The sequence below is a fragment of the Lacerta agilis genome, chromosome 12 (genome assembly GCF_009819535.1).
Source record: "Lacerta agilis isolate rLacAgi1 chromosome 12, rLacAgi1.pri, whole genome shotgun sequence".
Lineage (NCBI taxonomy): Eukaryota > Metazoa > Chordata > Lepidosauria > Squamata > Lacertidae > Lacerta > Lacerta agilis.
In genome coordinates, this window is record NC_046323.1 from 45,943,178 (window position 1) to 45,969,944 (window position 26,767).

Genomic DNA, 26,767 nt, shown 5'->3' on the forward strand with positions numbered 1-26,767 from the left:
TGTTTCAATTGTATGGTTTTGGACCCTATATTTGCATTTAGATTGCAATGAAAACACCGGCGCTATTTAGAATGCTTTCGTGGGAACTTTGTATGGTACACTCCGCGGGGCCTTAATCAGGCATAATAAATAAGATCGTGCTTTTTTCAATCAATTTTTCAGTTTCATTATACGGTACAAAAGTGATGAATATGGCACTGAGATGTTCATATGCAAATTATGCATTTCATATTCATACATCTTATCCAACCCCCTCCAAAAAAGAGAGATCTCTGTGCCCTTGATTTGCTCAAAAAGTATGGATAAACACAAAATGCTTTTAAAAACTTTGCTGAAGTAGGGAAAAAATAGTTCAATGGAAACAAAACAAGGGCAAAAGAAGCTTTGTACTTCCAACTTTCTAAAGACCCGCTTAAAAAAAAACAATTGTATTATTAAGAATGAAACAGCTTTTGGATAGAACTATGTAAGAAAACAGACTACAAAAAATAGACTTCTGATTATAATGTTTAGGTGCTGAAAAGGTTGAGGATGTCCTTATTGGTGGATGAGGGACTGTGGAAATGATTTAAAATATTATTTGATATTAATATGGATTTATTATAGAGCTTCCGCTGTTAGAATGAACTGTTTATTCCATGTCTCTTTGATTTTATAGAAAACCTCTTAATCAAATGTGAAGTACCTATAATGTAAGGACTACTGACTTGGGGAGGAGAGGAAGAATCTGTGTGCGCATTATTGTATCTGAGGAAATGATGGGAATGTTATAGGAAACTGAGAGAACGGGCAGTCTATAATGCATTGTCATGTTTTTTCATCTAGTCTGAGGCACAACCTCATTATTACTCAAATGCATCCACATAGGACACCTTGACAGCACATTTTACTTGCAGCACGATCCCAAGTATATTTATTATGATGCAACCCCATTGAGTTCGGTAGGGTAAAGGGTTGTATCCATTGCTGAGCTATGTGGATGTTCCATCAGCACAAGGATTTCTGCTGGTCCAACAGAACGTTTCCCTGCCCCCCTTGCCCTGCCACATGTTCCCTAAATGTGTTCTAGGGGTTCCCCCAACTCTCTGGAGCAAACTTGGGCAGGGTGCAAGGAACACACAGGGGGAGGTGGTGAGGGAACAGTCCCATTGCACAAGTGGAAATCCTTGACAGAATGAGTTACTAAACATGTGTAGTGTTTTAAGGGTATATCCAGACAGCAATTTTCTTAAGTCTAATTGCAATGCTTGGGTACTAACCAAAAGAGTGGGAAGCCAGTACTTATGAAGTGCAAGTAGCTCTGGGGAAGCATTATTATAGTTATGCCAACCATGCTGGCTGTAGGAATGGGTGGAATTGCTCAGCTCTAGCATTTGAAGTTCAGAATGACTACAGTACCTAAATCATGAACCCTGACCCTGGAGTCTCACAGGCATGGAGGAAAACTCAGGTGAGGTTTGTTTGTTTATTTGCTACATTTATACCCCACCCTTCCTCCCAAAGGAGTCCAGGCCAATAAACAATTCTGCGTTACAAAATACAGTACAATTAAAAATGAAAGCAAAACATATTTGAAAAATTTTTAATTCTGATAAAAGCAACTAAATAGAATAGAACAATAAATCTAAAACAAATTTAAGAACAAACGTAACCAAATCCCATGTCTGGATTGAGCCTGCCAAAAGAGAAAAGTTTTCAGCAGGTGTCTAAAAGAGTGCAGTGATGGTGCCGGACTTATGTCAGAAAGCACTGGGTTTGGGTGAATTCTGGAAATGCTTCTGCCTGCACCATAAAATATGGTCCTAACCAGGATTCTGGTGGGAATGGTACTTCACACATCCTTAACCAGTTGTGGTGCTGGGCCTGTTATGGAAGGCTATGGAAGACACACTAATCCAAGAAGAAGGCAAGAACATCAACAACTCTCTCAAATAAGAATGGAACAGTAACAGAAAAGTCCTGGCTCCGCACAGATGCAAGTAAATCCAGTGCCACCCATATAATGCCACTATCCATATAGGGTCTGTTCATAAATGTCTGCATTTTGGGCAAACAAATTGATCCTAATTGGATTTTTATTCTCAACACCAATAGGTGCTTCATAGATTTCAGCAATGGCAATGTACGATTTAATAAGAAGGGAAAGGTCAGCAGTTCACTTCCATTCCCAGTCGCACACAAGGCATTTCGGAGCTCCTGAGACAACAAAAGAACCTGCAGCTGAGGTCCTAATAATCACAGCTCACACTACACATTGTATCCCTCACTTGCACAAGTGCAGGAAGGTACGAGTATCACCCAATGTAATGTTTGAACCAATTTTGCTGCTATTGCAGCTTTGCATTGCAGACAGGAATGGTAAAGCCAGGCTCTTTTGGGTTTCGTGATTGTATGCCTGTTTAAAACCAAGGGTAAAAGAAGACCGAAATGTGATGAATTTGCAAACTGGTGGGTGGGTTGGCAGAAGGTGTGGGATATTATGACTGGGGAAACATTTTAAAAGCAACGAAGGCAGTGAACAGGAAGAAGTGTTAGGATCAAAGGAAGCAAGGAAGAACAGAATCAGAGACAAATGCACAAATTGTCCTTGGTAAACATGCAAGAAACAGGAGCACAATTAGCATTGTGTAATCATTATTGGCAATCTAATTTGGACCATTTCAGGGAGAAAGGATGGAAATTATGGTACCAGATGCACAACTTTATGCACGTGCTGTTTTTAAGTTTATTATAGCTGCAGGCCGAACCAGCTGCAAGTTGTGCGGTATTAGGAACAATTTAGCCTTTGGCACGCATCTCTTCCCATGCATTTCAAGCACTTATTTTTATGGAAGGCCTACTAAGTTCAGGAAAACTCTCTAGTAAATATATGGAGGAAAGCAGCCTTAAGCACATATTCGGACATCAGCTTTTCAGAGAGTCTTGATTTATGCTTGGGTATTAACTGTGAAAATATGGGAAGCCAACAAAGTGGACACTTATACACCGAATCATAGAATTATAGCATTGGAAGGTACATTTGTGGAAGCCTCCCACTGTTCCATTACTGCTAAGCCAAACATACTCATAGATCAGTGCCATGACCTGGAGACCTTGTAGTGCACAGTAGAGGACTCTGGTGAGGGTGAGGTTCAAGTTATTTCCACAGATGAAGAGCCAATAGTACCTTAATGATGGCCCTGCTGACCAGAGGACACAGCCCTGCTACCATCCTCTGATTGAGAGGATTAATCTCTTGCAGTATCTCCCAGCTCCTGAGCAGCACAGAAACTAAAGATTGAGGAATAAAGTGAGGGCCCATTAGCCATGCACCTAGCTTCTCCAGGGATGCAGAGCCTACCACACTCCAGGCCTGCTCAGCCTACATCAGGACTTCAATTGGATTCAACTCTCTGCAGAGATAGCGTCTGTGGCTAGCCCACTTAGCAGAATGCTTCAACCTGCAGAACCCCTGCAGAGCTGTCCATGGTCCTGTTGTTGTATGTTCTTGGCTTTGCTTTGACTTGGAGCCCATCACTAATGATGGCTTGGCTTCTGGCAGCAAGGCAGCAGTTTAGCTTTGTGTCCACCTTCAAGCCATAGTTTTGTTTACTGTGGTTTAAGGTGATGTGCCACTGTATTTATTTAAAAGAAAGCTGAATGAGCCATGAAATGGGAATCCCTTCATTCAGAAATGTGTGTGCGTGTGCAACTCACACCTGTCCATTCAGCTAGCATGAATTTTGCTAGCATCCTATTCAGTGTGGCCTTCAGCACAAGCCCATCAAACCCATTTGCAAGTTCTGGAAAGTTGTGATGACACATGTGCCCATGAAGCACTCCAGAAATATGGCCAGATGAAAAGCTGGGTAACTTCCAGACTCTGGAGAAATGAAAATGAATTATGACACAGTCAGAACTGGCAGAGCTTCTGATATCTCCACCTGCTCCAGTTTCCAGCAGCCAGTCAAGGCATCATGGCTGGTGCACAATGAACCAGGTGTGGCTCTCCCTGCACTTTGTTTCCAAAATGGCAATGCAAGAACTCATGTGCCAAAACATTACAGGCCAATTTAACCCCCCCCCCCAAAAAAAAACATTTTAAGAGGAAGCTTGTAAATAGCAGCCCAAACAAGATGGGGGGGGGGATGTTCACACACTGCTAGCATCTTTTCTATGTGTGCCTCTTATGAAGATGTGATTCTTTTGGTACAAGGAATAAGGTATGAGAGCAATGTTGCTGCAGCCCATCAGCATGTACAAATTATTCTCTTCCACATCTCTATGATTCTTCAGTGCCTGGCAAAGCTTTGAGTCTGTTTCTCCCCATTCTCAAGCCATTCCCGTCTTTATCTGAGTGCTCCTGTTTCCCCAAGTACATAAATTGTCACCAAGCAAATACTAGAACAGAGCATTTCCCAGCAGTCATCGTAAAGAGCAACTATCAAAATAAGTACTTTGCCAAGATGGCCCTCTCTGTCAGTTTAAGGGACACTTTGCTGATGTACACACTGAAGGCGGGCAATTTATTACTGACTACTGGTCCCATCACCTCCTGGCAAATAGAAGGGGAAGAAATGGAGGCAGTGAGAGATTTTACTTTCTTGGGTTCCATGATCACTGCAGATGGTGACAGCAGTCACGAAATTAAAAGATGCCTGCTTCTTGGGAGAAAAGCAATGACAAACCTAGACAGCATCTTAAAAAGCAGAGACATCACCTTGCCGACAAAGGTCCGTATAGTTAAAGCTATGGTTTTCCCAATAGTGATGTATGGAAGTGAGAGGTGGACCATAAAGAAGGCTGATCGCCGAAGAATTGATGCTTTTGAATTACGGTGCTGGAGGAGACTCTTGAGAGTCCCATGGACTGCAAGAAGATCAAACGTATCCATTCTGAAGGAAATCAGCCCTGAGTGATCACTGGAAGGACAGATCCTGAAGCTGAGGCTCCAATACTTTGGCCACCTCATGAGAAGAGAAGACTCCCTGGAAAAGTCCCTGATGTTGGGAAAGATGGAGGGCACAAGGAGAAGGGGACGACAGAGGATGAGATGGTTGGACAGTGTTCTCGAAGCTACCAACATGAGTCTGACCAAACTGTGGGAGGCAGTGGAAGACAGGAGTGCCTGCCGTGCTCTGGTCCATGGGGGCATGAAGAGTCAGACACGACTAAACAATTAAACAACAACAACTACATTTTTTTTACACTATCCAGGAGGGAGCTTCTTGCTCTGACCAGATCCAACAGAGTTCATGTTACACTTCTAAAGGATGGATTTGCTCATTTCCCATATTCCCAAGCAGCTGCATTACAAATTAGTTATTCGGCACATCTAGCATGCTTTCATCCTACTCTCCCACCTCTCTGCAAAGCCTTGTTGCTGCTATACTGAACTAAACACCATCTTGGCTGTGATTCCTGGAAGACCTGCTCCCTGCCTTGCAGGCCTTTTCCCACCTGTCCTCGGAGGACATGGCTGACTCCAGCTCCAAAAGCTAAGGCTGCTGAAAAGGCCAGAGAACATCTTGGCTTGGTGCACACCCAGGCCATTGAGCCTGCGCTTCAGCAGCCACCACCTGCCATGAATCACAGTTCCTATCAGGGAAATAGGCATGGTATAAATAAAAGTGATGGTGATGATGTTGAACATCCTGAATCCATTCTTAGGCCTGGTTCATCATGAAAGCATGTCACTCAGACACTTAGCACATCATGACTTGTGGCTGAATGGCACATTGTAACTAAAATAACTGTGACTGGGTCGCATGGAAGTCTGTCTGTAATATGTTTTCCACACATGCAACCCACATATTGATTCCACAAATCAACGAGTACTGAACATGCATGCATGCACTGAAGCATGCACACTAGGTGATACCTTTATTTGCATGGTTTAAAAGCATGGGGTGGATATGGAAACCTTTGACTTCTGCTTGGTTGGAATGCACCCTGCTTTAGAAAATTAAGAGTCTTGTTCATTGCTCAACCCACTTTTACCTGTAAGCCCTGCACACTGCTGGCATGGAGATTGTCTATGAGGGAATGTGGTCCTCCATTATTATTATTTTAAATGGTGTGTTCTACATCAACTTAAAGCAACAGGTGCTGCCTGTAGGCTGACATTACAATTACAAGCTTATTATTAGAAATAGAATAGACTCAATGTGGGAAAATGTATTTTGGGTTTCTGCATTTGCATTCTGATGCCACAGGACACAATTCTGGACAGGAGTACAGAAGCACAACTTTAAAACAAAAACTTTACAAGAGTGCCCAGCACTGAGTCACCTAAGCCTGGCTATAATTAACAGAGGGCTGGATTGTCAGAGAGCTCTGGAAGCAGATAGAATAAGAAAGTTTAACACATACTGTAACTGAAAGCAAGAGAAGGATCTCTAGGTAAAAGCAAACATCCCACAGGCATATACAATACACTCAGTCCTCTTAACACACTGGAGGGATAAATGAAGGGAACGTCCAGAGATCAAAATTCTGCCCATAGAGAACTATGGAAAGACAAGGCATGGAAAACATGCAAAACATCTTTGTGGTCAAGATTTCTTTCACCATACTGAAGAACATGCCTGACAAGAGCAGCATTTGTCCCAGAGGAAAAGACCACACAGAGAAATTTCTGAGAAATACTGTCAACCTGCTGGTAAATCTGACAAAGCATGATTAATAGTCTAGACTCTAGAGCCTAGTACTGCATGGGGATTAAGGGGGGAAACATGGCTACAGAGACAAAAATGTCCAAGAAAACAACACTCGCTGTGATTTGAACCAAAATCTTGCTGTGTTTTCGCTTCACCTTACTACCCCCCCCCCAAAAAGCCCCTTCATTTATTTCTTCAATTACATCTGGAAATTCTTTGAGACTTTAGGACTGCTTGAAGAGGCAACAGTTGCAGAAATGTCTACTTTCCAGTAGTTTAGCATGAAATCTCAGAATGTCCGGATTTTGTTTGCCAGAGAGTCAAGCTTGTATGTTGTTTTTAATCTAAGTATCCACATTTAAAGGTAAAGGTAAAGGGACCCCTGACCATTAGGTCCAGTTGTGGACGACTCTGGGGTTGCGGCGCTCATCTCACTTTATTGGCTGAGGGAGCCGGCGTACAGCTTCCGGGTCATGTGGCCAGCATGACAAAGCCACTTTCTGGCAAACCAGAGCAGCGCACGGAAATGCCATTTACCCTCCCGCCAGAGCGGTACCTATTTATCTACTTGCACTTTGACATGCTTTCGAACTGCTAGGTTGGCAGGAGCTGGGACCGAACAACAGGAGCTCACCCCATCGTGCGGATTCGAACCACTGACCTTCTGATCGGCAAGTCCTAGGCTCTGTGGTTTAGACTACAACGCCACCCACATCCCACTTATTTATTTGTGTCCACATTTACATGTGTGTTATTTTTACCTTTATAACAAAATCATTTTAGTCATTTCTCAGGCAACAAGTGAAATGGTCCTGATGATCACAAACTAAATAAATTTCAAAGGGGGAGTGGGAGTGCAGCAGAGGCTGTTTAAATTTGTGGCTCTGGATTCAGGCATGTAAATTGACCATAAATTCACTGATAGAAAGCTTAGAATTCTCCCTGCACCACACAAATGTTACTTTCAAGCTTTGGATTTTGATAACTGTCACCTTCCCTTTCAAACCCTTAGCAATCTCTAAGTCAAACCCATGACTATATAACCTCATATAATATTACAGAAAGCCTGGTGAATGAGATTTCCTCCGCCCCCTCCTTCAGAATACTCTCTGATAATATACACTTGGAGTGTTTTTAATCAATCCCTTTATGAAGTTACCGAAATTGTCTCCTATTGAACTCCAGCGGAGCAAAGAGAAATTTTACGGTTTGCCAGTAGGCAGATCAAATGAAAGAAATGCAAAATAACGACTTTCAAATTAAATTAGGGCTTTCTCATGTTGGAAAGGCACACTGTGCTTTTTAACAAGAGAAGAATCCTTTGGGGAATATTGAGAGCAAGCTCCAGATGCACAATGCAGCACTATCTAATTTACAATAAATCACAGGATAAGGAGCTGGCAGTGAAGTCCCTCTTACAGCTCTGGGCCTTCTTGAATGTTGTATTCCTCCTAAAAGTTCAGATCATCAGGTAAACGGGGTTCTTGTAACATGGATTAATGCAACAGGAGCACATAGTCCTCCTCCTCCTCCCTTCAGTGGATATATATTAGGCATAAAAGTTAGGCTATATCCAGGTAGCAGGGAATAAGAAAGAGAAGACTCAGTAGGATCTAAATTCCATCCACTCTTGCAGTTTCACCTTGAACCAGTTTAACCAAGATAGTAGAGTATTTTAATGGCACAGAGTGTGCTTGTCATTTCTTGTTTTAGTGTTAATAGCTACGGGCACAAACAAATTGCTTATTGTCTTCAACCAGAACAAACAAACCTGGCAATGCAGCTTCTTGAAATTAATTGTATGGTAATTGCAAGCACACACCATTTTGTGTACAATGAAAAATCACTGATAATTTCAAATTCATGTCCATTCCATATACTGGGGTTTTGTTTTGTTTTTTGGCACATTTCAACTGCTTTGGAAAGATCCATGAGCATACAAAGTTGAGAATTGAGGAAGCAGAACTTGTTTGCAGTGATTTTGCTGGGAACCAGAGAGCTACCAGATGACCCAAGATGAGCAATGACAATAAGGTGACACCACAACTCCAAATTTATCATTTATAACTTGAAGAAAGGACATGTATGCTGCCAGAGATATCTTCTTAATCTTTTGCAATTTCATTCCTCCTCGACTTTCTCTAACCCTATAAATATCCAACTTGTAGCCCAGGCAACCCTCCATCCATCAAGTGCCTGAAAAGTACAGCCTGCATGTTCCCCCAAGACTAACCTTGTCACTTCATCACATTAGCTCTTGTTTCCATCTCTGACAATCTCTGCCCCTGTGCTGAAGAGCCAGAAAGCCACTTGCTTCTGTAACAGAAGACTTTTACAAGGGGGAGAGGGTAGGGGAAAAGCATCAGCATGCATATCCTCGCTATCTGCTATATTATCCTTATCTAATTGCATGCACTTTGGCTCTATCTGACATTTTCCAAACAGCAGGTGCTTATTAGCTCTTGTTAGATAAAAGAACACTTGTATTTAGAGTGATTATCAGTTCCCAGACCTGACTTGCTGTAACAGGTGGAGAAACCTTTCTCCCACCTAGTGCGGAAGGCAAAAAAAAACAAAAAAAAAACTAGCTAGTTTTTGTTGCATTCCTAACAATGAAGTAAGTAAGTTTTACTGAACTCAATGAAACTTACTCCCAGGAAAGTCAGGTTAGGGTTGCATTAATATTGAAGCTTATTTCATCTAGGGAAGGGGTGCATCATCAGGGATCCTGTTATCAACACAGTTTCAGTATTAATGAATTATTTCTAGAGTGGTTTTAACAATTAATCTCTCTCCTCAGGGGACTCTGGGAAATGGAGCACTGTGAGGGGGATAAGGGTTTTCTGACGACTCTCAGCACCCTTAACAAACTACAGTTCCCAGGATTCTTTGGAGGGGAGCCATGGCTGTTAAAGTGGCAAAATAGTTCTTAAAATGTATGGCATGGATGTGGGCTTAGAATTAAAAAAAATTAAAGATCAGGAATATGTTTTGAGCTCACAGTCCTTCCACACAAAAATCTACTCCTAGGATTGTATCCAATGCAAATTCTACTCAGAATACACCCATTGAAATTAATGGACAGAACTAACTCAATTCCACTCATTTCAATGGGTCTACTCTTCAGCTAGGGACGCAGGTGGTGCTGTGGGTTAAACCACAGAGCCTAGGGCTTGCTGATCAGAAGGTCGGCGGTTCGAATCCCTGCGACGGGGTGAGCTCCTGTTGCTCGGTCCCAGCTCCTGCCCACCTAGCAGTTTGAAAGCACATCAAACTGCAAGTAGATAAATAGGTACAGCTCTGGCGGGAAGGTAAACGGCGTTTCCGTGCTCTGCTCTGGTTTGCCAGAAGTGGCTTTGTCATGCTGGCCACATGACCCGGAAGCTGTATGCCGGCTCCCTCGGCCAGTAATGCGAGATGAGCGCCGCAACACCAGGGTCGGACACGACTGGACCTAATGGTCAGGTGTTCCTTTACCTTTACTCTTCAGCTATGCTTGGTTACCCCACCCCCACCGCTTTCCTTCACTTTAGCACTATAGTTTTGCAGGAGTAATAGCATTGTTGCCATTGTTAGACAAGTGAGAAACTCTTGGCCATCTATGCTAAAAGACCAACCAGTTGATCCCAATCTAGTTTCTGAGCACCCCTGAACTAGCATGCAGGGAAGGGAAGAGAAAGACTAGCATCATCTGCAATACGTATAAACAATATACGATGGTATCTCAGATTAAGGATTAGGGAAAGCTTCTTAACCCGTATTAAAAAGAAGTTACATCAGGGGTACATCAGTTCTGAAGGGTAAGAGAAGTGCTATTTCTCTCCAGTGTGCATTGCCTTTTAATATGTAATTCTATTTCATAATGTGTGTTATAACTGATTTTATTTCTATTATGATTTTTTAAGGTCAACTTGTTTCCAACATCTTATCTTATCAGTACTTCTAGTGTATATTTTATGTAAACCGTTTAGTGGTTAAGATGATTGTGCAGTATAACAATCCTGTTATATAACAAACAAACAAAATCTCTATAATACTAACTCTGTAACTAGTTTGCTATCACTCTCGTTTTTTCTGGGCACTGAAGAATAATGCTGTGTTGCATTTCACTACTAGTGACAGCCAGTAGCTTAGATGGATTTTTAAATAGGGATTAGACAAATTCACTTCAAATAGGTCTGTCAATAGCTATTAGCCATGAAGACTAAATGGAATCTCCATGAATGGAAGAAGATGGGAACAGAATGTGGGGCTTCTTAGACTAAATGGACCTTGGCCTCAATCCCAAAGGCAAGTCTTCATTAATTTGGCCTAATAGACCCACCTAAGGCATGGTTTGACTCAGCATGTCATCCAAACCTAGGCTCATGGTTTAGCTCTCCCAGACAAACCATGAGCTTTAAACCATAGGATAAACCTCTGGCGAGAGCTAAAATAGGAGCCTAGGTTTGGATAACATGCTAAACCAAAACCAGCAAAGGAGCAAAGCAGCTGCAATCTTCTCTCTGGGAGCCTGTATGTTTGCTTGTTTATGTTAAGCCATGGTTTGGCTTAGTGTGACCTGCAAACCAGGCTGTTGTTTCTCTAAATTATCAATAAATATCAATAAATCGTATCTACTCTGCAGCCATACAAATGCCAGCATGTGTTTCTTAAAAATAAGCCATGCCAGACCAATCTGATTTCCTTTTTTGATGGAATTACCAACTTGGTGGATCAGGGAAATGCTGTGGACATAATGATTTCAGTAAGGCTTTTGACAAAGTCCCCAATGATATTCTCACGAGGAAGCTAGTAAAATATGGGTTGAACAATGTAACTATTAGGTGGATTTGTAGCTGGTTGACTGACCGAACCCAAAGAGTACTCATTAATGGTTCCTCGTCACCCTGGGGAAAAGTGACAAGTGGGGTGCCGCAGGATTCTGTCCTGGGCCCATTATTATTCAGTGTCTATAAAGGACTTGGATGAAGGAATTGAGGGGATGCTCATCCAATTTGCAGATGACACCAAACTGGGAGTAGTAGCTAATGCTGCAGATGACAGAATCAGAATTCTAAATGACCTTAACAGATTGGAGAACTGGGCACAAGCTAACAAAATGAATTTCAGCAAGGACAAATGTAAGCTTCTGCACTTAGGCAGGAAGAACCAGATGCACAAATATAGGCTGGGGGACACCTGGCTTACTAGCAGTACATGTGAAAAGGATCTAGGGGTCTTGGTGGACCACAAGCCACAGTCTGATGCAGCAACAAAAAAAGCTAATTCTATTCTAGGCTGCATCCACAGGGAAGTAATAGTACCACTCTATTCTGCCTTAGTCAGACCACACCTGGAATACTGTGTCCAATTCTGGACACCACAGTTTAAGAAGGATACTGACAAGCTGGGACATGTGCAGAGGAAGGCAACCAAGATGATCAAGGGTCTGGAAACCAAGCCTTATGAGGAGCGCTTGAAGGAGCAGGGTATGTTTAGGCTGGAAAAAAGGAGACTGAGAGGAGATACGATAGCCATCTTCAAATATTTTCAGGGCTGTCACATGGAGGAGGGAGAATGCTTGTTTTCTCCTGCTCTGGAGGGTAGGACCCAAACCGATGGCTTCAAGTTGCAAGAAAGGGGACACCGACTAAACATTTGGAAAAACTTTCTGGCAGTAAGAGCGGTTGAGCCATGGGACAGACTCCCACAAGAGATGGTGGACTCTCCTCCCTTGGAGGTTTTTAAACAGAGGTTGGATGGCCATCTGTCATGAATGCTTTAGCTGAGATTCCTACATTGGGCTAGATGACCCTTGGGGTCCCTTCCAACTCTAGGATTCTACGATTCTATGGATCTCTGGGGAGACAGAAGCATCTCATGGCACTGCTTCAAATTTAGAAGATTTTTCTCCTTAAAACTAACACAGTTGCTGAGCCATCAAGTAAATATACAAATAATGAGGTTATGATGCCATTTGCAAGGATGCTACATCGGTGCTGCAGAGAGATGTGCAAATGCAAATGTTTCATATCCTTTGTGTATTTTTTTTAAATTCTTGATAGTTTACTGAAAGTATAGATGCTTACTGCTGCAGACTGCTAGCCTGAGGGAAGTATTTTCTTATTGTCCTTCATAAAACCTGCATCTTCCTTGCAATTTCCCCAACAATCGCTCTCAGAACCTTGAATGCCAGGTTGCTAACACTTTCACTTTGTCCATAATCATTCCTTCAACCTGCTAAAAAATGAATTTTGAAGAACATTCCAATTTGCTTCTGCCTGGGGGTGACCATATTTCCTTCCTATGTTCTCCTGCCAGTACAAGGTAAAGTCTGCATATTATATTTTATTTAACTTGGGGGCCCATTGCTAGGATGTGCTGTGCAACCATTGTATAGACAAGTAGCTTCTCACAGGGTGGGGGGTGTATGCATGCTTAAAGTAAGAGTTGCAAAAAAAAACATTTTTAGAGATTGCAAATAATAATCACATATCTGATTTATTGTACAAAGATTTGCATGAACAGGTGTGCTAATTACAAACCAACAAAGAAACATGACCATGAAATTGATTTTGAGTGGCAAAATGACTTGATCTCTACAGTTTGCTTGCTGAACTCTACTGCACTGCCACTGAGTTTTACCACTACAGAGAGGAATGTCTGGTGAGTAACATTACAGTATGTTGTCCTAGAAGGCTAGTTAACCTAAGCACCATATCTGGGCTAATCGGGCAGAAGAGGGCAGATTCCAGGGTCAAAATAAGGCTGGAGAAGGCAAGGTGAGGATGATTTTAAGATGAAACAGAGGCCAGTGAAGGAAGTTAAATGAAGATCAGATAACAACACAGTTGGAAAGTAAAGTGCAGGCTATACTTTTTTGCGCAGAAAGAGGCTGCATGAAGGAAAACGAAACTATTCAGAGGGCCTTGGAAGCAGAGGTGATACCAGTGACTGCAATCTTATACACCTTTACTTGAAAGCTTAAGTACATTAAGCACAGTGGGACTTTCACAATGCCAGGCATAATTCGGTTATGATATTATAGTAAGTGTTGATCAGGGATTTGCTTCAAAACACTTTTAAAAAAATAAATATTTCAGAAAACGAATGGCCTACTTAGGTTGCTCATATGTCCAGGCCAAAACTTAAAAAAAAAAAAATCATGCCTGGGGTTTGGGAGTAGCAAAGTCAGTTGCCTACCAGGGCATATGCCCCACTAGAGAGCCCACTAATGCACGAATGGCCTCTAAATCACCATCAAATATAACTTACGGTACTACATTTTCTTGCCACTGTAGTGCAACTGAATGGAAGAGGAGAGGAGCTGGCCACTGCCTGAGTGCTACACAGGCTCAGACCCATGCAATTCTAGAACTGGCTTGCTTCTTCTCCTGGCTGGTTGTTGGGTCAGGGCTCTTTTACTCTGCGGGTTCTTTGGTTCTCCACACAGCTACCTGACTCTCTCCTGACGCTGGGCGGGGAGGTGGCTATGTGCAAGAGGACCTGGTGGGCACTGCGGTCTCTCATATGGAACCCGATAAAACCCAGCACTGTAGAACAATGCTTAACTCCAAAGCAGCGAGCAGTATTTTTTTTCTCTTGGCATCATAATTGTTTCACATTACACATTTTTAGGACCTACACAGTCTACACAACTTTGACTTCAAGTGTTTAAAGTCTGCTTTAAAACACCCCCAATCAACAGCCTGAGCTATTGGCAGCTATTTCTTTGATTCATAACCTGCCCATCTCTTTAAGCCTCAAAGCAAGAAACCGCTTTTATAAGCGAGTGTAAAATATCCTGTTAAAGTGACAGCTCATGCACGACGCGAGGTGAAGCCATTTGCCTCAGGTGGCGGATCTAAACCCTTCCCTTGCCGTTGCGCCACTGCCAGCCCTGCTGGGGCTGACCACACCACAGACACAGAGCTGTTGCCCTCACTGCTGCTGGATCTGTGGGTGGTGGTGGTGGTGGCATGGAGGACATTTTGCCTACAGTGGCAAAAGGTCTCGGGATGGCCCTGCTAAACAGGGAACAAAAATATATGGGAATGCAGCCGAGCGTAAGTGTTCTGCCAATCGGTTATAATCAGCACTTAGCAAAAGTGGCCCCACTTTCCTTAGTGAAATTTAATCTCCATTACAATTAGGAACCTAGGAAGGTATCTTGTGCCAATGAAGACCACTGGCCTATCTGGCTCAGTATTCCTGACAGTGACTATCTGTGGTTCCCCAGCAGAGGTGCTTTAAGGATAACATGACTGGTTTGGCTGCACTACGGTGCCATGCTGCAGTAGGCACCACAACAATGCTGTAGAACAGAGCGGGGTGGCGGCGGCGGCGGCTGAATTTTAGCACCACACAGGATGCCACTGGAATCTGAGAGCCCAAAGTCCACCACTGTCCCCAGGGGTTTCAGCAGATCTACCTAGACACAACAGTGATTGAACCTGGAATCTTCTACATGCAGAGCATGTGCTCTGCCACCGAGCTATGACCTTTCCCACTCATCAGTAGTTTTCATCAGTGGCATCTTGGAATGTGATCTCATTCCATGTGCTATATTGCAATCTCACTAGCCATTTGGGGCCATATGGCTTCATGTTATCATACACTGTTATGCAATATTGAATTAACTCCAAGCTCATTAACACTTGGCATCCGAGTTCATTATTAGAAGGAGCGGAAGCGCTATTAAAGTGGCTACTTAGTTTCATATTATTACAGCATTTGATAGCTATTGCCAACTATGTATACAAAGTTAAGGGCCAAACTGGACAGGACATTACCATACATTAAATGTAACTAGCGTCAGATTCAGAGGTGTGATGCAATATAAGGAGCATCCGCTGGGGAAGTTTGTAATTCCTGGTAAGCCAGCAGGCCTAGCAGGGATGTAAACATTTCCACTCCTGCTACAGTCCCATGGGAAATCCCATTTGCTTTGGGAGGAGGAGGAGGGTAAATTTGCACTCCATACTGTCCTGGATCCCAGTATTTATAAATACATACATGCAGCTGATGAAGCATTTTTAGAAGAAAAAACCTATATGTTCCGTGCAAAGATACACATAATATCCCCTCCAACTGGCCCTAAAAGAGTACTGAAATGAATGCCAATCTTATCCGGATCATCACCAGCTTCTTATCTTCTGTGGCCCTATGCCAATTAGCAGTCCCCCAGTTTTAGAAGAGGCCACATATTTTACTCAGGGAAAATCCCCACTGCAGTAAAAGAGCAGATTATACCAAATGATGAATAAGAGAAGGCTGAAGTATTTGGCTAACTTTATAGACCTGATCTCTGACATTCAACCGCCTTTAACAGAAATAATTTATCATTGTGAATTTAATTTTAAAGGATTACTGTGATTATCACTTTTATTCTCAATGTTTTATGAAATTAATCAATATTTTGCATTAGAGAGAAGTGCTGAATTTCTCGTGCACTTGATTAATGCATTATTATCATCCCAGTAATTAAAAGTAACAGGGTTATACACAATCAGCATGTACATCTTACTCAGCACCTTTGGCAGTTGCCTGAAGAAATTAAGCTCATTAATCACCCTGACCACAAAGAAAAGTAAGCTGGGGAAAGCAACAGAAAAAAAGCTCTGTTTCATTGGGGAAGGGGGGGGGTGTTCAAAGCCAATATCGAGAAAACCATTAGACTATATTCCAATATGGAAAACATTAATCTCAAAAGGGAAAAGTATGAGTGTGCTACCAAAATTATAAATTAATGTTCTCCTGTTACACTGTTCTGCAGTTACTTCGCCTTTCTTCACCAGATACTGTACCATATCCATATCAATTAATCTGGGCAGGCAGGTTTGCAACTAAGGGAGAACGTTCTGCCCATACAGTATGTATATTTGCAGTCTCCCAAGTTTTGAAATGAATGTGCCATGCCATACAAAGCTTCATACTACTTACCATTTATATAACCTTTTAGAATTTTAGAATCACAGGCATTACCTCAAGAAAAAATTCCTTCCAGTAGCACCTTAGAGACCAACGAAGTTTGTTATTGGTATCCTTACAACAATTTTGTCAAATAGACTAGCATTATTCTCTCAGGTGTGAGGGAGGGGGAAGGAGGAGATAAGACCATAGCAGAGATAATGATGGCTTTGCCTAAAGGCTGCTAGTGAGCCTGGGTTTCCCATATCACAAAGGCGCACCTTTCTTTTTCCTTTCTCTCATGCCGGCAGCTATCACCTTTGCAGGTCATACTTCAGACTCCAGTCTCTCACAAAGTAAGAACTGCTGGAGCCTTTACATCAATTACCTCTCCAAGACTGTGAAATGAACACCTGCGATGCTGCATTGTTTTCTCTATCAATTTTCCGTGGGGGAGAAAGAAGAGTGCAAAACACATCTCTAACATCTGGCCTTTGTTGCGGTCAAACAGCTGGTTTATTTTTCATTCCAGGTGCTCCTTCATTTTTTCCTCTCTTTTTTGCCCACCATTGAATCTGTTTTAGCTACTATTATAAGCTTCCTTGCAAATCTAGCAATCTTTAATAAAATAATAATTCTTACAAGCCACTGTGGTGCAGACTATGAATGAGCAGGGGTGGGGAGCTGAGTTCAAGTCTCCAATCAGCTATGAAGCTCACCTTCAGCCAGTCACTCCCTCTCAATCTAACCTACTTCACAGATGAGTTATGAGGATAAAAATTGGGGAGTGGGAGTAACATAACAAGGTTGCTGTGAAGATAAAGGGGGATGGTCATGTACAACTCATTGGAGTGCGAGGAGGAGGAGGAGGAGGAGGAGAAGGAGAAGTAGTTTGGACTTGATATCCCACTTTATCACTACCCGAAGGAGTCTCAAAGCGGCTAACATTCTCCTTTCCCTTCCTCCCCCACAACAAACACTCTGTGAGGTGAGTGGGGCTGAGAGACTTCAAAGAAGTGTGACTAGCCCAAGGTCACCCAGCAGCTGCATGTGGAGGAGCGGAGACACGAACCCGGTTCACCAGATTACGAGTCTACCGCTCTTAACCACTACACCACAGAAGGAAAAAGAGCACAAATAAAAAACAGAATAAAATAAAATAACTGGGAACGTCCTAGCTCACACTCAAAGCAATTATGCTAACTTGCTCTCCAGGTACGCCATGTGAGAAAGGCTAGCTAGCAGGGCACAAATGATGAACAAGACAGTGTGTTGTGGTGGTTAGAGTGCTAGACTGGGATCTGGTGGGCCAGGTTTCTAATCCCCCCTCAGCCATGGAACTCATTGGGTGACCTTGGGCCAGTCACTGCCTCTCAGCCTAACCTACCTCACAGGGTTCTCGTGGGGATTAAATAAGAAGTGGGGCAATCATGTATGTCACATTGAGATCACTCGAGGAAAAAGTGGGATATAAATGCAATAAATAAATAAATGGGTCCCCATGTCTCTCTCACATTTGCTCGGGGTACTTTTTATGCCAACATATAAAGGAATTACAATCAAAAAAATAATGTGTAGCTGCTACAAGGAGGAGATGCTGCATGCTGGATGGGGATGTCCCCAGGGGATGAGCCAGTGGTTCACATACCTCTGGTGTAACAAAGCAAAGAAGGGACCATGCTCTAGGCCAGGCATGGCCAAACTTGGCCCTCCAGCTGTTTTGGGACTACAACTCCCATCATTCCTAGCTAACAGGACCAGTGGTCAGGGATGATGGGAATTGTAGTCCCAAAACAGCTAGAGGGCCGAGTTTGGCCATGCCTGCTCTAGGCATTCTAACCCAATACTTATTGTAGATGTGTTTCATTTTTAAATGTCTTAATTATTGGGGGGGCTCTTTTTAAAAAAAAACAACTAATGATTGAACAAACACTGAGCTAGTGAACAGGGCATTTTGTGGAACAACGTACTCTTAAGGTGTTCCCTGCTTATATGATGTAGAACCTGTATATTCAAAGTTAAATATCAGTCCCGATATATTTTAATTGGGCTGAACCTGTGTGACAGACGCTCAACTACTTTTATGGGAATGCTCTCATTAAAAACAAGAGCTCCCTTACCCAGTTTTAGCCTTTAATATGAAATTTATATTAGAAGTCTAATCCTTCTAGAAAGGGGCTCATAATGCAATCACCAACAGAGCAGCCAGTTATCAAGCATCATTGCATATAGTATTAGCAGGATTTAGCACAATTTGCAGCAGCCAGGATTTGCAGCTACTGTGCAAAGCAGATTCTGCAGAAACCTACCAAAAATCACATATCTCTGCACCTCATTTAGCTGATTTTATTGTTGCACATCACCTTTCCTTCCCTCTTAATGCTGAAATTGACACTAATTTACATTAAATTTACATTTAGAAGTCCTTGGTAGCATCACTGTTCTGAGCACTGCTTTTGCAAGGCAGAACTTTGATTTCTGTGCTTTGCCATTTTTTACCAACCACCAAGGTCAGAAATCCTGCCTTGGCTCATAAGCTGAACACTCTTCACTAGCTGACAGCAAGCCACTGCAGGCCAATAAAGCCGCCAGTTCCCTTTAAATGACCCAATGCAAAGTCTGCCAGCAAGCAAGATCTCCGAGTGGTAGAGCTGGAAAGGTTTCAGTACCTGAGACAGCTCCCCAAGAGAAGCACTTTTCAGAATGATTGGAGACAGAAAGAAAAACACAGGATTTCCACATTGCTGCCACTTGCACTTGCACACTTGAACAGCTCTTTTTAAAACAAAATTAATTCATCCTAACCCTGCCAGATTAATACATGTTGTAACTCTAAATAGCTCCCACTTTATCTAAACTTCTTATAAGCTCATATGTTGGAGTGTTCTACTTTCAAAAGCCTGGCTCTACACTTTCTATACCCCTCTACCCACAATTCAAGTGTTAATACAACCTATTCTGAAGACATGTAGGTCTGCTTTTGTCTCCCAGATCCTAGAATTTGTTAACTTTGAGGAAGAGCTAAAACAGTGAGTAGGGTAAAATCAAACAGAAGCAGCTAACCGTCTAGTATACAGTTGTTATATCTGTGACCATAGGAGTAAAGGAGGATGTATATTCTAATTAATTGATTGATTGATTAATTAATTATATTTTATTTCTACCCCGCCTTTCCTGGTTAGGGCCGGGCTCAGTGCGGCTAACACCAAATATAAATTACAATAAAACGTAATGGAAAACAACAACAACAAACAAACAGTTAATTAAAATACGGCTTAAAATTAATTCCCACCATATTGTTTTTAAGCCTTCAGGGAAATTGTGTTTCTACAGTTCAGTAGACTATTAGGAAATGGAAGGAACGGACCAGGTGAGAGGTGTGTGTGTGCCTGCCCAACAGGTCTTACTCACTAGTAAATGTGTTCGAAATCTCAGCCTTAATGAAGCTAACTTGGAAGGATAAGTAGTGTCAACAAAAATGTCATACACACAATAAATCGACTATTTGTACTACAGTTTTTGATTATCAGAGACAGCTGCAGACATCTGTCATATTCAGAACTGGGGCTGGGGCGGAAAAAAGCATAAGCTCCAAGCAAAGTATTACAGAGAGAGAGAGAAACAGAGAGAAACAGACAGTGGAGGGATATACCTTTCCTTTCCTTTCCTTCCTTTTAAAAAAGTCATTTCTTTGCTTTATCATGCCGCCATCTAGTGGTTAAAGCTAGACAGCCATCAGACAAACACAAAAAACATTTTCAATGTTTTGTTTCAAAAGGTCCAGTTACAGGTAGGCAGCAGTGTTGGTCTGCCATAGTCAAAACAAAATAAAAAAATAAAAAAAATTCCTTCCAGTAGCACCTTAAGAGACCTAGGATTCCGAGTTAATTAAATTTAGATCTTTCTTTACCCGCCACTAAATATTACAGTGATACTAAACAGGATTTAGTTTAGGATCTTTTTTTTTTTTTAAGGTACTGGAAGTTAACTCTTTTCCATCTACTGGTTCTTAGGAAACAGACCCTCCCCTGTGGGCTCTTTTCATGAATTTTTGTGCTTATCTCCTTGCTGGGAGGAGGGGAAAGGAGAAGCCCATCCCTCGAGCCACCTCCCACAAAACGCGTTCTCAGTCAGGAAATAAACAGGCACAAAAGAAAATCCTACGACTTTCCTTGGCAGTCTCTCTCTCCACGGGGATCTTAAGTGAATGAAGCCGAAAGGAATTGTTTTTCTCCTGCCCCCACCAAGTTCCAGGCAATCACCAGTTTGTGATAATTACTAGTGACTTCTATAATTAAAGGCTGAGCACAGCTGCAGCTCTAAATGGAAACTTCAGATGAAACAATGCTTAGAAATGCGTATTCTTCTCGGATGCAGCGAAACAACCTCAGACGCTAAGAGTTATTATGGTGCGGCGCCACCCACCCCCTAAAAAAACTTTTAAGTTACACATTTATTTAACATGCACAAACACACACACTACCATGGAGCTGTATCTGAATAGGAGAAACCTAAGGGCATCGCTACAGGCTAACGGTGGCGATGGTGCACAACCAGTCTAATTCTCTTCTTCACAAATAAGTATCAATCCAAAACGATTTTAACTTTTTTTTTCCCCTCCCCGTTCGCGCCATCATCAACCCCAAGCAGCCAAGCAAGTGCCCTGGATGAGTCACTCGTTACTAAGGCAATATGCAAATACAAACTCTTTGAAATCTCTGCTCCCATCAGCAGGGAAGAGGGGATGGTGGGCCGGAGGGTGGGGAGAGAGAGGAAGAGGAAGGGAAACGTGTTTGCTCCAATTTACACTTCAGAGCACCTCTTTGGAGCTTAATATAGCCTTCCAGTTGACTTTGTTTCTTGGCAGTTGCTGCTTTTAAAGCAGAAAAGGGCGGAGGAAGAGAACCTGGAGGCTTCGACAAAGTGCTAGAAAAAGTTATCACCGGAAGAACTGGAGAATTTCCTAACAACCTACAAGAGTCAGGGCAGTTTGTTAGGAAACAGCCCGGACTCTGTGCTGCTGCTGCTGAGTGCAGTGGGACTGCCTTCCCCCTCTCCCCCCCCCCAACGGAAGTTTACGGCCAATTCAGATCAATGGGGCGATTGGTCTCCACCATATCTTCATTGCCGAAAGAGAGAGCGGAGTTCCCTTTCTGAGGTGCACAACGTAATCAAAACCCACAGGGTTTCTTATTTTTTTTAGACAAAAGAAGCGCAAGAGTGGTGGCTGGCAGCAGAAAGTAGGTTCAGAAGACGGGGAAAGATCTCTCTCTCACACACACACACTCACACACACACGTCCATCGAGGGAACTAAGGACTCCGCTCCTAAAGACCCACGAGCTCCCGCGCTACCTGTGGCGGGTGCTGGAATGCGCCCCCCGCGCACGGCCACTCGGGCAGCCCCAGAGGCTGCGCGCACATCACCTCCGCGGCTAGAATCCCATATGGAGGGGATGAACCAAAACAAAACACCCGGGTGAGGGGGGGGGAGCAGGCATCACAACGCGACCCAGACACCAGCGACCCAGACAAAAGGAAAATAGGACACCATTCCACACAAAAAAAGGATGAGGAGCAGCAGCAGCAGCAGCAGCAGCAACCCCGAACCCGCATCCACCGAGCGTCACCCAACCCAGGTAGGCAGGGGGCTGGCTTACATCTTCTTCCTCGCAGTCACTCCTCCTCGCCTGGTATTGGAAGCGGGGTCGGGGGTTGTCTTGTTGCAATGGACGCGACGCTTTCCCATCTCCGCCGGCTGCGTTGGCAGCGGCCGCCGCCGCCGCGGAACTGTCCTCTTCGGCGCATTGGGGACCCAGCAGGTGACTCGCCTCGGGAGTCACCGGGAAAGATCTGGAGGTGTTGATCTTCCCGCCGAATCTCTGGTACAAGGAAGCCATTCAGTCAATCCAGGACGGAGAGGGGGAGGTATTCTCTCTCTGTCTCTCTTTTAATTAATTACTATTATTACTATCCACACATATAAGGAGAGGCTGTTTGTAATCGGCTCGCCGGCAGATTTGGAGCCTGCGCCGCCTCGCTCTCTTTTCCCCCTAGCCTCGGATCGCCTTCTACCACGTCGAGTCAAGCCCTCCTCAATAACAGATCAGTGGAGCTGGCGAAGCGCGCGCTCCCTCCCTCGCGCTCCCTCTTCCTTCAACAGCATTAGGAGAAAACCCAGGCGGGGTGGGTGGGGGGGGGGGTGAGAGAAGAGTTGATGGAATAACCCAAAACACACATATACACACGCCGGGGAGCCCCAGCTTGAGGAACGCTGTACAATCCTGAAGAGATCCTGCTTCCACACCCCCTCCTCTAAAAGGAAGAGAGAGAGAGAAGGAAAAAAAGATGTCCCCAGATGGCGGAGCCGGAGCGGAATTAGACGGGGGTGTGGAGGGAAAGGGGGCTTGGCTGGCTCGCCCGGAGGCGATGGAGCAGCCGCCTGCGAGGTCTCATGCCGGCCGCGTCCGAGAGGCGAAAGTGGCGGCGGGTGGGGGGTGGGGTGGCGAGGGTGTTGTGCGCGCGATCAGAGGCCGGGTGGGGGGGGGGCGATGGAAACACCAGGAGGGGAGAGACCTCCTTGCGAGCACACTGCTCGCCCTGGAGAAGGAAGAGGAATCCGAGGCGCGCACCAAGGCGGGAAGGAGGGAGGGGGTCGCTGCTGCTGCTGCTGCTGCTGCTGCTTTCTCTGTAAGGCTTTCCTGGGGAAGGGGGCTCGAGTCTCCTGCCCCTTGGAGAACTTGAAAAGGGAACCAGAAGCGAAGGGGTAAGGTGGGGAGCTGATGGCCAAGCAGGGCTTGAAGGGGGTGGGTCGGGGGGCTAAAAAGGCAACACAGGGGAGGGGAGGCAGAGCCACAACCCAACGCCCGCAGCTTCTTTTCGGTGTCTAATGCCTGTCTTTTGATCTCCGGCAAGAGGGAATTAACCGGGTCCCTTCCCTCCAAGACGCGGAACCGGTCCTTGGGGGCATCAGGGATTTTCCAGAGCGGCTTTCCTCCTCATCCTCTCTTCTCTCTCCTCCCCCCCCCAATTTTCCTCTCCCCCCCCGCTTCTTCCCCCCCCCCAACAACTCGCTTGTTTAATCAACCAAAGTGTCTCGTAATATTTCGCACTTAATTCATTTTGCTGCATTAAAACGTGCTTCAGCGCCCCCCTGTGGAAACAAAAGGAAATGTTTCTCCAGGAGTAATCCTCTGGAATAAACAAAATGCGAGACGGAGGAACCTCCAGCCCAGAGCCCGCCGCTGGGGATACTGGGACCCGCGAGGGTGCTGCGTGCTGGCAGCGGCGGCGGGTAGAACAGATTAAGAGGCTCTGCTCTCTTTTTCTGCGCGGCTGCAGTTTAGCCGCTGAAGAGAGAGACTATGGCTTTGTGCAGCAGCAAGCAGGGCACCTAGTAGGCTACTTAAGGGATGGTCTCTCGGGGCTAATGAAGCGGGGGACGCGCAGGGCACTGGGGGCGCGACTGGTCCTGCGATGGGCAGCTAACGAGGTTACTTAGAGAGAAAAAGGGCGCCCATTCCTAAGCCTTCCCCCAGTCTGGCTGCTGGGTTTCCATAGCAACAGATGCTTATGATCTTTATTTTATTGTTTTAAGAGTCAGGAGCCACGGAGAGAAGGAAAACAGCCCGAGATATCAGTTACACACACAAGCTTCGACCTTCATTCTGCTTGGCGCCTCCTGCATACGTCGTTGTTTGTAAGGAACGTGAAAATTAAGTTGGCCCCTTGGATACGAACGTCTTTCCTGTTTACAGAGTGCGCAAGTGTGATTCTCTCTCATGCTCTCTCTCACACAGAGAGACGCTAGAAAATTATTGTCTTAGAATAAAATCTGACCGATAGAATAAAAAAGTCTTCCTTTGCAAATAAAAAGAACGTCCAGCTCTATGATTCTGAGTCAATAATATCAGTTGTTGTAAGCCTCTTACATTTTATTTGCTCGTCACTGCAAAATTCCTTCCTCAAAACAAGCTGCTTAATGACGGAGCGTTTTCCCTCTTTGCATCCCAACGATCCCCCCGCCCCTTCCCCGCAAACTGCTGGTTTTGCTGCTTCCTTCAAAGCTGGTGATGGAAGCCATAACATTTAGATGGAAACGGAGTACCAGCCCCTCAGGAGGGGCCCCTGCAGTCCTGCTTTCTGAAGTTGAAAGAAAGGAACAATCATTTTGATCTTCAGAGCTCAGGTCTTGACATTTAATTAAAAGAAAGCTAGAAAGTCAACTTGTGACTCTCAGAAGTATTAAGTCAGGCATCCCATCACAAGGTGCACAGACTGACACCTAAACATAAACCACTGCAAGTTTCCACAGTCCACTGGCCCATGAGATTGATTCATGGCTGTGCCTTGAACAGGCTACACACTGGTGAGGAATTCTTGTCATACCCTTCATTTAAAAAAAAACCAAAAACATTTTGGCTGAAGAGGGCCAGCACCTCACTTTTACCAAGCGACCTGAAATTTGCAAGGGGCAGCAGATTCAAGCCCACAAAGATATATTTGAAAAGCAAGCACTATAAAGAAAACATGTACTGTACCATTATGAAGCCATTTTTTTCCAGTGAATAAAATATTGCTGCGTTTTTGTGTAGAAGCACAGGGCTCACTCCTCACTCTAACCCTGAACTTTCTTAAAGAAGGCACTCGATCCCAGAAAAACAAATTTCCACCTATAAATGGAGGGACAATACTGCAGCAGCAATGGGAAAAGCACTGTTCATGGGGTCACCTATCAATGCAAGTCAGCCCTACACTCAAAAAACTCTTGGCTTAAAGGCCATATTAAGTCAATAATCTGAGAATTAAAGCTTGCAGCTCTCCTTATTTTACCTGCAACTCTAATTAGCCTCTACGTGTGCCTTTGAACACAATGATCTTTTTAGTAAAACAAACGAAGTGGAAGGCAGAGCCATGGCTACAACTGCAGTCTTCCTTATTTTCTACTGCACCTAAATCCAAGAGGTTCTTTCTTATTCTACAGATCTATGCTTCATTCCACACTGTACTGAAAATGCAAGGCTCATCTGGAGCTGGAAGCCTCTTAATCATTTGATTAGAGAAGGGGACCTGCCATGGTAATTCAGACCAATGGCCCGTCTACCTCAGATTTCCTTTCCCAGACAGTGCCAAGGACCGAATTGTTTGATGCAGCCAGAGGCAATTATAGAATTATAACCCTTGGCTGTCACTCATTTTCTGCTTCCAAGAGTCAGAGGTGGAAGGCAATGCCTTAAAGGGGGCTGATTTTCAGAGCTAAGATCTCACACTTAACCGTGAAGCCTTCCATTTCCCAAGTAACTCAGGTGCTGTGCACACACACTTCTAGCCAGCTAGGTAAAGGTAAAGGTAAAGGACCCCTGACAGCTAACTCCAGTTGCAGACAACTCTGGGGTTGCGGCGCTCATCTCGCTTTACAGGCTGAGGGAGCCGGCGTTTGTCCGCAGACTGTTTTTCCGGGTCAGCATGACTAAGCCGCTTCTGGCGCAACAGAACACCGAAACCAGAGCAGTGCACGGAAACGCCGTTTACCTTCCCACCAGAGTGGTACCTAATTATCTACTTGCACTTTTTGGCATACTTTAGAACTGCTAGGTTGGCAGGAGCTGGGACGGAGCAACGGGAGCTCACCCCGTCGCAGGGATTTGAACCGCTGACCTTCTGATCGGCAAGCCCAAGGCTCAGTGGTTTAGACCACAGTGCCACCCGCAACCCTAGATCTACTCCCAACTGAATGACAAATGGGAACTTTTGCAAGCAACTCCACCACCCCACCCCTTGCACACACAAAAAACACACCCCAAAAATATTTCTCCAGGTGAACAAGATTACAGGAGAAACAAAATAGGAAACAAAATAGGAAATTCTTTCCAGTAGCACCTTAGAGACCAACTGAGTTTGTTCTTGGTATGAGCTTTCGTGTGCATGCACACTTCTTCAGATACGAAGTGTGCATGCACACGAAAGCTCATACCAAGAACAAACTCAGTTGGTCTCTAAGGTGCTACTGGAAAGAATTTCCTATTTTGTTTCCTATTTTGTTTCGACTATGGCAGACCAACACGGCTACCCACCTGTAACTAAGATTACAGGAGGGCAGTCCAGTGACTCTCCCTAGTGCATAGCATGGCTTATTTGCTGAGCTCATCTGCCACTACTTGATGAGCAGGTATGTTCCTGCACAGTAGCAGACCCCACTGGTTGTGCACAGTATGGTCTGAGTTGCATAGGATAACTTAC

General features: G+C 44.2%; 1 protein-coding gene across 1 annotated transcript in view; it reads right to left on the bottom strand.

Annotated features, from left to right (window-relative positions):
* The window catches only part of DPP6 (dipeptidyl peptidase like 6), a 358,183-nt gene extending 335,697 nt beyond the window's left edge, over positions 1-22,486 (bottom strand). Inside the window, exon 1 of the mRNA XM_033164933.1 lies at positions 22,189-22,486. Coding sequence (XP_033020824.1) covers positions 22,189-22,428 — 240 coding nt within the window. The 5' untranslated portion in view covers positions 22,429-22,486. The remainder of the gene's footprint in view (positions 1-22,188) is intronic.
* Between the last annotated feature and the right edge of the window lie 4,281 nt (positions 22,487-26,767).